The sequence below is a fragment of the Schistocerca serialis genome, chromosome 5, assembly GCF_023864345.2.
Source record: "Schistocerca serialis cubense isolate TAMUIC-IGC-003099 chromosome 5, iqSchSeri2.2, whole genome shotgun sequence".
Taxonomy (NCBI): domain Eukaryota; kingdom Metazoa; phylum Arthropoda; class Insecta; order Orthoptera; family Acrididae; genus Schistocerca; species Schistocerca serialis.
In genome coordinates, this window is record NC_064642.1 from 380,325,760 (window position 1) to 380,338,391 (window position 12,632).

Genomic DNA, 12,632 nt, shown 5'->3' on the forward strand with positions numbered 1-12,632 from the left:
TCTGAGAAAGCAGTCCCTGAAGCTGTGTTCTAGGGGCAACCCCAGCAAATTCGTCTGCTCTGCAGTGAGATATAAAACGAGGCAAATGAGTTCCGTGTTTCAGGGCACTAGAAGAAAGATATCCTGGATCAAAGGTAGATGGAAACAACTCGTTAAGGCAGAACATATTCTGCGACCGAGCAAAATGTGAGCCGAGCCCTTTGCCGTGTTGTCCTTCAGAAATCAATAAATGAAGCTGTTGACATACGAGAAGAGCAAAATGTGATACGGAGTGTAATATTCCACATTTCGTTGTTATTATACTCTCTAGAAAAGGAATACAGAAGACTAATGAATGTAGACGCCATGGGCACCTTACATCTCCAGTAGTTTGATAATTTGTGGCTGTTCCAGACACACACTTCTTGGTCTGTAAAACTCCACAGGGTAAATTGCGGCATTTTGAATATGGGTTAGCTTCGATAATTATTGCAAGACAACTAAGGAAACGAAATATGTTGCATCTTCTTCAAATAGCAAACGTCTCAATCGCAGAGGCGTGGAAAGAGTAGAACGGTAAATGGACAAACTAATTCAGTATGACATTTTGAAAAATATGGTCTCCAACACGACCAATTTAACTGTACCCAACCCAGAAGGTCAGTTTATATAATAAGATGTCACAGAAACACTGAGGGAGCTCTTCACAAAATTTTCCTGCACCAACATGAAAACTCACACAAGAGCTGTAGAATGATCCCTGAACAACTGTAGTGGAATGCAGTCGAGCATCGAAAAACATCATCATAGACATCTTCTTCGATAAACTATCTTCATCATTGCTTTAGCCGATGCATTCTCATCGCCTTCAAAACTTCAGAGTGAATCGAATGTCTCAAATCCGATTTCTGGTATGAGAACCTGTCAGTAAGTTTTTGTAGTTACGGTCTCAAAAACAATTTCTGTGTTGTTAACAACAAAATGGCATTTTACATGACTTACGAAAACATCGTAGGCATATTATGAAGTTAATTTCAGGCAGTTCTTAAGATAGCTCGGACGGCAGGAAAACAGCATGCAGAAAACAATATATCTGAGTGACTCGTGTCGATGAGCTATATCCGTAATTCATAAACAAAGTCACTGTAAAATATGTTTGTGGAACAACAATTAGCTCTATGTAACTATGCCATTTCCAAGGTCAGAATAAGCCAGGTATGAATGCCATATCTGACGTCATTGCGTTTAACAGTTAACGCTGTTAGAAATTTGCAGGGGTGCATCTGTAATTGCTCGACATGCCTGCTTTTTTTTCTACCAACTGATGGCGGTCTAATGCTGCAATATACTAATGTTAGAAGGAATTGCTAGACATCTTCTGTTAGCATAAGCTTGACCGATTTGAGACGTGAAGGTAGTGCCAGAAGTCTTTTATTGTCATTAGTTTGCCAATTTTCAAGACATGAAGAACAGATTCCCGGGCCCTTACAAGGTACAGAAGTTACTGTAGCTTTGAAAATTAATTGAATACCAGGAAATTATTATGACTGCTCAATAGTCACGAAATTTTCGACAAATTCCGTGGATATGACTATTGGGTGTGATTTTACTTACAACTCTTCGTATCTTCAATAGAATGGTCGAGGACTGACTTTATCATAAAAAAGTCACGTGACTAGATTAAAAAAATAGCTGTCGGACATCATTATGGGACAACGTTATTAATAGAGAGTGAAATAATGTCATTAATACTTATTCTTGGCGCTCCTAATTTATGAGTAACTTATTGTTATTCTTGCTATACGCTTTTGTCTGCGTGCAACAGGGCATTCCTATTCCTGTTTAGAATAGTGTGGAAATCTTCTCGTGTTAGGGCGCCCAAGAACGTAGCAAGTAATGGATGCTAGATCGAGGAAGGTCGAACAGGCGGCCCTTTGTCTGCGATTCGCCAAGCTAGAAAGTCTTGCTTCACTTAGCAAGCGAAACTGTCTAATAACGATTCCTTCAGGATAAATGAAACGAAAAATTCCATTATTGTCTTACGTCTGATGTATGAACAATGGCTTCAGATAAGTACCGCAAGGACGATATAACATACATACTATGAACAAGCATTAGTAGCAAATTTATTTTATTAAAAAGACGAAAACCTAACTTAAAACTGAACTGGTATTGAGAAAGGAAGGGGAATATAAAATGAAAAAGATATATCATGTTCACAGAGACAAAGTTTCTCGGTTACACAGTACGCAAGAAAGGGTATGGAAAGAAGCCTCTTATACATAAAGTGGTAAGAGAGTAGACTCTTTATGCCTTTATGTCTTCTACTCCGTATGGTGTTCAAGTCATACATGTTTCCAGTCCGTCTAATGCTCCCAGAGCTTTGAAAGGTCTCACTGCGTATCTTTTTCACATGTGGTCCTCTGCCCTTCGCTCGATCGCAGCACTTTCGCCACTAAGCGGGTGATGCTGACTCCTCAAATTGGAAAGATTGAAAGGCAGAGAACAGCAACGGAGATACAATTTATCCCGGAAAGTCTCAAATCAGAAAGTGGGAAACATAAGCGTGAAGGGAAGGAAACGGAAATGGAAATATATTTTTATTCGTTCTGCGTCCATGGCTCCTCAGATAAGTAAGCGCAGGGCAGAAATAGAGAAATAACTTCTTCAGATATGCTTATATAGTAAGAGTGAGCGTCAACTTTATTCCTGTACTCAGAATATAACAATATTGTAAACCGCTAATAGAGACGTACGTAGCGGTACCTCCCTCAAATGCTCTTGCACAACGCACTGCGTTCAAGACAGGCAGATCGCAGACAACAACAGACGGAGTAGCTCTTTCTTTCTCATCAGATGTCGCCGCTAGCACATACACACATACACAACAGACGAACAGCTTAGCTGGACAGAAGCTTTGCTGTTGAGAAAGTAAATGACGAGCTTGTGCCGTGCGCTTTGCGCTGATAGAAATTTAGGCAGAAAAGTACGAAAAATATCATCTATCACATGTGAAAACAACGAACATCCATAACACACATATATGTACTATACAAAAGTTTCTGCTTACGCTACAGGCACCCGCACCAGTGGCGGATGCTGTAATTGGCTGATCAGGAGAGGAGGAGAAAGGTTTGCTCTCACTACGGCAATTGACAATTGACGATTGACTCGCTGTTGCAAGTTGTCCATGTTGTAACCAGCTTAGCACAGAAACCACTAACAAGCAGATTTAGAAAATAAAAACACCAGTTCCTCTATTGGTTTTTACTCAGTGTGCTTCTTCAAATGTTGTTCCCATATTTTTTTTAAACCCCTCCTGCAGACGGAGCGCCGTCTTAACAGGCGGGCTTCCGTCCGCAAAGATCATTGAGCACTTTTACTTGCTAGGCAGACGGCAAGGTTATTTGTATAATATATTTCCGGCCAAATGTAGCCGCATGTTAAATCGTGTCATGACAGTGCGCTGCCTATTTAGTTCTCTTACGAGTAACGCAATAAGACATTGCGTGTGAAGTCCCTGAAACTTCTGGGGTTATTCGCTTAGATTGGCAGTCGTAGTTTAGGGAATTAGTACATGATGTGACCTTGGTGTTCTGCTTCACGGACGGTGTTTAGTTCCGCACTGAGAGAAAAAATCAGTAAAATTATCTGCTATCAATATTCATTACATCCCAAAGGGGGAAGTGTTCTGCCATTGTACTGGCCGGGAAGAATATTTGGTCGACAGTACATAAATAGTAACATGGTACCTGTGAACAGAGTAGTGAGGAAGTAACTACAGTTTTTTTTTGTGGAAGAATATAGGATAGGAATTGCGTGTGACGTCTCGCAGTGTTGAAAACAAACTAGTGTCAAATAAAATGTTATCTATCGATCGAGTTTCCTCCGAAATGGAAGAAATCACTGTAGATTATGCACGCACGAAGCACTAAATGTCGTCACAGTTTCGTGGGAAGCAGGTGTTTACTGCAGTCGCAAAATCCTACCTGGATCCCTCTAGTCCTCGTCCATCTGTGTTGTATATACGGAAAAACAGCGAGCTTGCGGAAACATACTTTCAAAACTGAAGCCTGTGTAGGTTTTTCAGAATTCGCTCGCCTTTCGCCTATCTTTCACAATGCCGTGGGCATTAAAAACATTATCACAAATTGGATTAGATGCCGGTACCCTTTTAGAATGTGTCTTAGCACTCACTAAGCTTCGTAATTGTATTGTCAGAGAGGGAGGTTACATCAATAAAAATCCCAATATGTTAGAGGTCAGAAAGAAGTCATATTTGTGGAACGTATTGCCCCAAGAAGCATAAGCACTGCTCCGTAGCTGAAAGAGTGCAACACCCCAGGACGCAAACGTTGCCCTTGTACTCTGATTTGTACAGTGTGATAGCTGGACGAAGGGTTGGTATGCAACAGTGGGACACTGGAGCTGGAAATGTCCGCTGCAAGGGGTGTGAAACAATAAGATAGGAGAGAAGGAAGTAATGGCCCTTTCTAGAGAGATGTATGGTGAAGTAGATGAGGAGAAGTGTGATAACTCGCGCAGACGTGGAGGTGGCATCGTAAGGGTCGTTGCGCCGGAATATGTCTGCAAGGTTTCGGCCGAACTCCCGTCTGTGTTGTGTGTTTGGAGAAAGGGTGAACACACAGTGTAGTGACAAGCAGCGTTAGCTGGACCCCGGGCGAAGAGGCGGACCTTGCCGTCTGCCTACGCGTTGGATTCCTTGAGGTCCTGCAGCTGCGCCAGCTGGTGGGGTTCGAGCTCGTCAGGAATGGACGCGCGGCCTCCGAGCGGCTGACGCATCGGGGGCAGCGCGCACTCTTCCTCCTCCTCCTCTTGCTGCTGTTGTTCCTCAGCCGCCGGGGGCGGCGGCGGAGGTGGAGGAGGCGGGGGCGGGGGCGGCGGCTCGTCGTCGCGCGGCAGCGCCGCCACCTTCACGGGGGCCTGAGTGCTGTTGTCTGCCGTGCTGGGGGCCGACAGCGACTCGTCCTCGTCGCTGGCCGTGCTGCTCGAGGCGGGGAACGGCGCCGAGTCGGTTGGCATCTCGTCGTCCAGCTGCGCCTCCGCCACCGTCTCGCCACGCGTTTCGCTCGTCGTTGTGGTGGTGGTGGTGGTGGCCGCGTCGTACGTGGGCGGCTCCTCGTCGTCGTCGGGCGCGCTGTCCGGCCCCGCATCCGCCTCCTCCGAGTCCGCCCCCACGAGGCCGGGGCCGCGCGGCTGAACCTCCTCGTCCGCCTCGGCGGCCGCCGCCTCCGGTGCCTCCTCGTCGGCGTCAGGCGGGGGCGGGAAGGGCTGCTCGGGCTCCTCGATGGTGGGCGTGGCGGCGGTGATGACGATCTGCGCGACGCCCAGGCCACCGCCCATGCCGACTCCGGGCAGGGTGGTGGGCGGCGCCGACGGCTCACACGCCGAGGATTCGCCACCAGCTTCGGGGCCGCTGCTTGCCGCCTCCACCGGCAGGCCGGTGCCGGATTCTTCCCCAGCCTGCCAACAGGATGTGTTATTCCACAACCTCGTCTCGTGGGAACACGTCATGTACCGAGAAAGAACTGACTTACAATAACGCTAATTTTTGATTGTGGTCGGGTCGTAATAAAAAATTTTCGCTGACCGTATAATGGAATTTATCAGTGGCACACTTTCACTTCTAGTGTTGTTGTTGTTGTGGTCTTCAGTCGTGAGACAGGTTTGATGCAGCTCTCCATGCTACTGTATCCTGTGCAAACTTCTTCATCTCCCAGTACCTACTGCAACCTACATCCTTCTGAATCTGCTTAGTGTATTCATCTCTCGGTCTCCATCTACGATTTTTACCCTCCACGCTGCCCTCCAATACTAAATTGGTGATCCCTTGGTGCCTTAGAACATGTCCTACCAACCGATCCCTTCTTCTAGTCAAGTTGTGCCACAAACTCCTCTTCTCCCCAATTCTCTTCAATACCTCCTCATTAGTTATATGATCTACCCATCTAATCTTCAGCATTCTTCTGTAGCACCACATTTCGAAAGCTTCTATTCTCTTCTTGTCCAAACTATTTATCGTCCACGTTTCACTTCCATACATGGCTACACTCCATACAAATACTTTCAGAAACAACTTCCTGACGCTTAAATCTATACTCGATGTTAACAAATTTCTCTTCTTCGAAAACGCTTTCCTTGCCATTGCCAGTCTACATTTTATATCCTATCTACTTCGACCATCATCAGTTATTTTGCTCCCCAAACAGCAAAACTCCTTTACAACTTTAAGTGTCTCATTTCCTAATCTAATTCCCTCACCGTCACCATACTTAATTCGACTACATACCATTATCCTCGTTTTGCTTTTGTTGATGTTCATCTTATATCCTCCTTTCAAGACACTGTCCATTCCGTTCAACTGCTCTTCCAAGTCCTTTACTGTCTCTGGCAGAATTAGAATGTCATCGGCGAACCTCAAAGTTTTTATTTTTCCTCCATGGTTTTTAATACCTACTCCGAATTTTTCTTTTCTTTCCTTTACTGCTTGCTCCATATACAGATTGAATAACATCGGGGATAGGCTACAACCCTGCCTCACTCCCTTCCCAACCACTGCTTCCCGTTCATGCCCCTCCACTCTTATAACTGCCATCTAGTTACTGTACAAATTGTACATAGACTTTCGCTCCCTGTATTTTACCCCTGCCACCTGCAGAATTTGAAAGAGAGTATTCCAGTCAACATTGTCAAAAGCTTTCTCTAAGTCTACAAATGCTAGAAATGTAGGTTTGCCTTTCCTTAATCTATCTTCTAAGATAAGTCGTAGGGTTAGTATTGCCTCACGTTTTCCAATATTTCTACGGAACCCAAACTGATCTTCCCCGAGGGCGGCTTCTACCAGTTTTTCCATTCGTCTGTAAAGAATTCGCCTTAGTATTTTGTAGCCATGACTTATTAAACTGATAGTTCGGTAATTTTCACATCTGTCAACACATGCTTTCTTTGGGATTGGAATTATTATATTTTTCCTGAAGTCTGAGGGTATTTCGCCTGTCTCATACATCTTGCTCACCAGATGGTTGAGTTTTGTCAGGACTTTTAGTATACAATACAAACAATAAAGTTTCCATCTCATTTGCTTTAAAATTTGTGTAAGTAAATGTAATTAATGATTCTGATAATTGACATTGTAAGTGTTACAAGTGATCATAAAAATTGTGGTTATAAAAATGATAACAATCATTACGAATGTTTTTCAAAATCGTAAAATGTGTCTGGCAGTTCGTGGAGGTATGTTCCGTCTATGCATCTAATTGAAGGCAGTTTGTTTATTTCCATACGCGTTTCCCTTCTGTTATTTGCGAAGCATCTTCAGTGGTGATTTCCAGCGCTGTTAAACCATGCCTGTGGTTCTGGAGATGTATTCGTTTGTTTCCATGCACCAGCTGGCCGATATACGGTGTTCTCTCGCCCACATTTGATTCAACACATCGTCTACATCATTTGGATTTTCATTTTGTGATCAACATATGTGCGAAAACACACATCTCTAGGACCACAGGCACGAGTTAACAGCGCTGGAAATCGCCACTGAAGATGCTTCACAAATAAAAGAAGCGAAGAGCTTATGGCAATAAACAAATTCCCTTCAATTAGTTGCATAGACGGAACATACCTCCACGAACTGTCAGACACATTTTACAATTTTGAAAAGCATTTGTAATGATTGTTATTATTTTTATAACCACAATTTTTATGATCACTTCTAACACTTACAATGTCATTATCAAAATTATTAATTACATTTAAGATTGCTTTGCTTGGAAAAATCGATATCAAACAACGTTTTTGTTTAGCAAAATACATTGCTAACCTCTTTGCCTCTTTGGAGCGTTTTCAGTAGTCGTTGTTGAAAAGGGGGTGCTGTGAGCCGATGTGTTACTAAAGACTGACATTTTTATAGAAAAAGTTTTGTGTGCTATGATGTGTTCTCCAAAAAAAAGTATTAGATGAGAAAACGTTTTGCAACTAATCTTTGTTAAGTTGAAATGTAAGGAAAATCTCGAACCCGGATCTCTCTTCTTCAAACAGCCAACATTCTTCCACATATACTATGCCAGTGACAAATACCCAGAAAACTTCAAAGAATAAAGATAAATAATGAACAATTTTCAATTCTTGTGAGTTACTATATCATATAATGCTGTTATTCATCCTGTACATTGAATAAGCAATAAAGGAAATCAAAGAAAAATTTGGAGAAGCAATTAAAGATCAGGGGGAACATATAAAAACATTGAGGTTTTGTCGATGACACTGTAGTTCTATCAGAGACAGCAAATGACTTGGAAGAGCAGTTGGATAGTATCTTGAAAGTTGGGTTAAAGTGAACAACAACAAAAGCAAAACAAGGATAATGAAATGTAGACGAATTAAATTAGGTGTTGCCTATCGAATTAGATTAGGGAACGAGATGCTTAAAGCAGAAGATGTGTTTTGCTGTTTGGGTAGCAAAATAACTGGTGATGGCCTAAGTAGATGGCATATAAAATGTAGACTAGCAATGGCAAGAAAAGTGTTACTGAAGAAGAGAAATTTGATGACATAGAATATAGATTTAAGAGTTAGAAGTCTTTTCTGAATGCGTTTGTATGGAGTGTAATCATGTAAGAAAGTCAAACACGGGCGATAAGCAGTTATGACAAGAAGATAACTGAAGCTTTTGAAATGTGGTGCTACAGAAGACTGCTGAAGATTAGGTGGGTAGATCACATAATTAATGAGGAGATACTGTATAGTACTGGGGGAGAAAATAAATTTGCGGTACAACCCGACTGGAAGCAGAGAACGGTTGATAGGACACATTCTGAGACCTCATGGGATCACCAATTTAGTACTAGAGGGCAGTATGGGAGGTAAAACTCGTAGAGGGAGATCAAGAGATGAATACAGTAAGCAAATTCAGAAGGATGTAGGATTCAGTAGTTATTCGGAGATGAAGAGTGTTGCACAGGATAGAGTAGCACGGACAGATGCATCAGTCCAGTCTCCAGACTGAAGTCCGAATACAACAGCCACGCTGTCTCGCCACTCTTGTGTGTGTTCTCAGCGTATTGAGAATTATTTAAGCAGACGACATCAGTTTTCACAACTGGACTTTACTGATCAGTTTTAAATATTTTTTATCCCATTGCAAAAGAGTAAGTTGGAACTGCCACTGTTAAAATTGCCAACGTGTTCCTGTTGTTGTTGTTGTTGTGGTTTCAGTCAGTAGGCTGGTTTTATGCACTTCACCACGCTATTCTGTCGTGTGCAAGCCTGCTAATTCCCAAATAAATACTCAAATTTACATCGATTTGAACTTGATTACTGCATTCATCTCTTAGTCTCCCTGTTCAGTTTTTAAGCCACACACTCCGACCCATAACGAAATTGGTGATCCCTTGGCGTCTCAGAATGTATCCTACCAAACACTCCATTCTTATAGTCAAGTTATGCCACAAGTTTCTTTTTCCTCCAATTCGCTTCAGAACCCGTTCATTAATTATTCAATCCACCTTTCCAATCTTCAGCAATGTTCATTAGCATCACATTTAAAAGCTCCTATTCTCTTCTTGTCCGAGCTGCTTAGCGTCCACGATTTACTTCCGTACACACTCCAGACAAATACCTTCAGAAAAGACTTCGTGAGACAAATTTGTGTTTGATGTTAACAAATCCCTCTGTTTATGAAATAATTTTCGTCATATACCCTGTATGTTTTTATGTCCTTGCTACTTCGACCATCATCAGTTATCTTGCTGCCAAAATAGCAAATCTCATCGACTACTTTAGTGTCCAATTTCCTTGTCCAATCCCCTCAGCATTACCTGATTTAGTTCGATTACATCCTATTACCCTTGTTTAACTTCCACTGATGTTCACGTTATGATCTCTGTTCAAGACACTATCCACTCCGTTCAGCTTCTCTTCGAAGTCTTTTGGTGTCTCGACAGAATTATAATCTCATAGGAAAACCTGTAAGTTTTTATTTCTTTTCAGTCAGTTTAATTCCCGTTCTCGTTGGCTTGCTTCACAGCTTACTCAGTGTACAGACTGCATAACTGCAGGGATAGGCTACAGTCGTGTTTCATTCCCGTCTCCTTTCGTGTCCTTCAACTGCAGCCTGGATTTTGTACAAGTTGTACAAAACTTTTCCTGCTACCTTCGGAATTTCGAAGGGTGTATTCCAGTCACCACTGTCGAAAGATTTCTCTAAATCTACAAATTCTATATACTTGGGAATCAAAACTGATCATCCATGAGGTCGGCTTCTACCAGCTTTTCCAATATTCTATATTAGAAATCATTGAGCCGTTAATTTCGAAATGATCATAAGTAATTTGATATCCATAAACCCTTGTAGCAAGTGTGTTGTGTTTCTGATTCTAGTAAAGGTAACTGTGACGTACTTCCCAGGATTAAGAGACTCTAGATTTTCTGACGAAAGTAAAGGTGAAATTTTTCAGCGCTGTCATACTTGTTCGTAACGTCGAAACGATTAAATTTAAAGTGTGCAAAAATAATTTACATCATCACATCTTAGGGGTCCTTCTGTGCTTAAAGTGACTAACAACGACAAAATTACTTACGCATTTACCCAAATCTTCAACAGTTATCTAATGGCCTCATACCACTACATGGAACTCGGTAACTTCTATGTATAACTTACCTCATCTGTTACCTGCACCATGACGCTTGGCACGTCTTCTCCTGGACAAGAGCAGCGTGAAACAGAAACATTCAGCCTGTCGTAAACAGCGGGCACATATACTACATTTTATAGTCAGACGTTAAAGCCTAATAAAAATACCATATTAGTGATTGGAAATATCTAATACTTTGGTTACGCTTACAGATATGAGTTGCTAAGCTATCCCGTATGAAGTGCAGAAGGTTCTGGATCTTTTCTATGCCTCCGTATTGTTGACAGCAGAGAGAATGAAAGGGTTTAATGTTAGCGTCTACAAGGAAGGTGATAACGGATAGGTTAATGTCTGTCGGCGGACAGTCGCAGTTGATGGACTCGACAAACGGATGCAATATTCGTATGAAGTTCAGACAACTTTAAACATGGTGGACTCTTTTGGAGAAGACGACCCTAAAAAACATAAAATCGAATATTCTCACATTCTGGAACAAAGCACTCTCGCGCTTTATGAGTTGGTGAAAATCGTAGCTTTTCTTGCTACAAGTTCGTGTAGTGAAATTCTATTACAAGATGACTGTAGAAGTAAGGATCTTCGCGACACATCGTGGACCATTATGCCGAACAAGAAACATATGTATTGTACTGAACATCAACAGATTTGCATTAGTCAGTCTCACAGTTATTTTTCGTAATACACAGTGTTAATGAGAATCCTGTAGAAAATAGTTCAGAGGCCTTACAGGGTGTCTGTTGACTAATTTGGTATGAGAAACCCTTAGAGTCCTTTCACTCAGTAATGTTGTCATTGTCAATCTAAAGAATGGTTTTATGCAGTTTTTAATGTCACCTGTGTTTGTATCTTCATGTTTGAGTAACAAGTGTAAGTACATCTATTTGCACTTACTTTCTTTATGCATTTCTCAATTTCTCTCGACAATTTTTGTCCCCCTAAATTCATTAGCTCATTAGTTATTCCTTGATTCCTCAGGATACGTCCTACCACACTATTCCGTCTTTCAGTCTAGTCGTGTCATGTAGCTTCTTCTCTCCTCGAATCGATTCAGTTCCTATTTATTGGTTACCCGATATACCAACACCACCTTCAACATTCTTCTGTCAAACCAGTTTCAAAAGCCCTACGTACTTATCATTCCAAACTATGTATTCCGCAAGCCACGAAAATGAGCTAATTTCCGTGCAATTCCATCCGCGTACTGGGCGAAGGAAAATGAATGTCTATGTGTTCGTCACTCTTAATTTATTCTTATGATTCCTAAAGGATATACGATGGTGACAGCACAGCTGTGACACATTCTTCTTCGAATCCAGATTGTCTAAATTTTCCCAACACGGATTCCTGAGAACAACGTCGCCTTCTTACAAACAGGTAATTATCCGGGGAGCCTCTGTTCCACTTTCGTAAGAGCTATATCGAGCTGACGCAATCCTAACGCCACGTCTCTGAATTTTATTGATTTGTAACGTGTTTCCTACTTGATAAGAACCATAAACACTGGAACAATACTCAACAGTTGGTGTGACTAGTGCCTTTAAGCGTTTTCCTATATAGGTGACCTCACCGACGATTACCGCCTTGCATGGGATTACCTATACAGGTGAAGTGAACGTTTCTAGAACATAAATCTTCAGTCGCATTTCGCAGCAGTGATTTTTGGTCGTCTTGGTGATACGTGTTAGGTCGTTTGCTAACAAGAAAACGGGAATGTGGCTGCGAGTGGGGTGGTGTGGTCTAGACAGATTAGTATGCGCTGTTATACAGGGTGGTCCATTGATCATGACCGGGCCAAATATCTCACGAAATAAGCGTCTAACCAGAAAACTACAAAGAACGAAACTTGTCTAGCTTGAAGGAGGAAACCAGATAGCGCTATAGTAGGCCCGCTAGATGGCGCTGCCATAGGTGAAACGGATATCAATTGCGTTTTTTTTAAATAGGAACCCCCGCATTTTATTACATATTCGTGTAGTACGTAAAGAA

At 42.1% G+C, this 12,632-nt stretch overlaps 1 protein-coding gene across 1 annotated transcript in view; it reads right to left on the reverse strand.

Annotated features, from left to right (window-relative positions):
• Positions 1-2,699: 2,699 nt before the first annotated feature.
• The window catches only part of LOC126481954 (protein nervous wreck), a 724,156-nt gene continuing 714,223 nt past the window's right edge, over positions 2,700-12,632 (reverse strand). Inside the window, exons 20-23 of the mRNA XM_050105913.1 lie at positions 5,387-5,463; positions 5,108-5,316; positions 4,912-4,984; positions 2,700-4,830 (exon numbers count right to left, since the gene is read on the reverse strand). Coding sequence (XP_049961870.1) covers positions 4,687-4,830; positions 4,912-4,984; positions 5,108-5,316; positions 5,387-5,463 — 503 coding nt within the window. The 3' untranslated portion in view covers positions 2,700-4,686. The remainder of the gene's footprint in view (positions 4,831-4,911; positions 4,985-5,107; positions 5,317-5,386; positions 5,464-12,632) is intronic.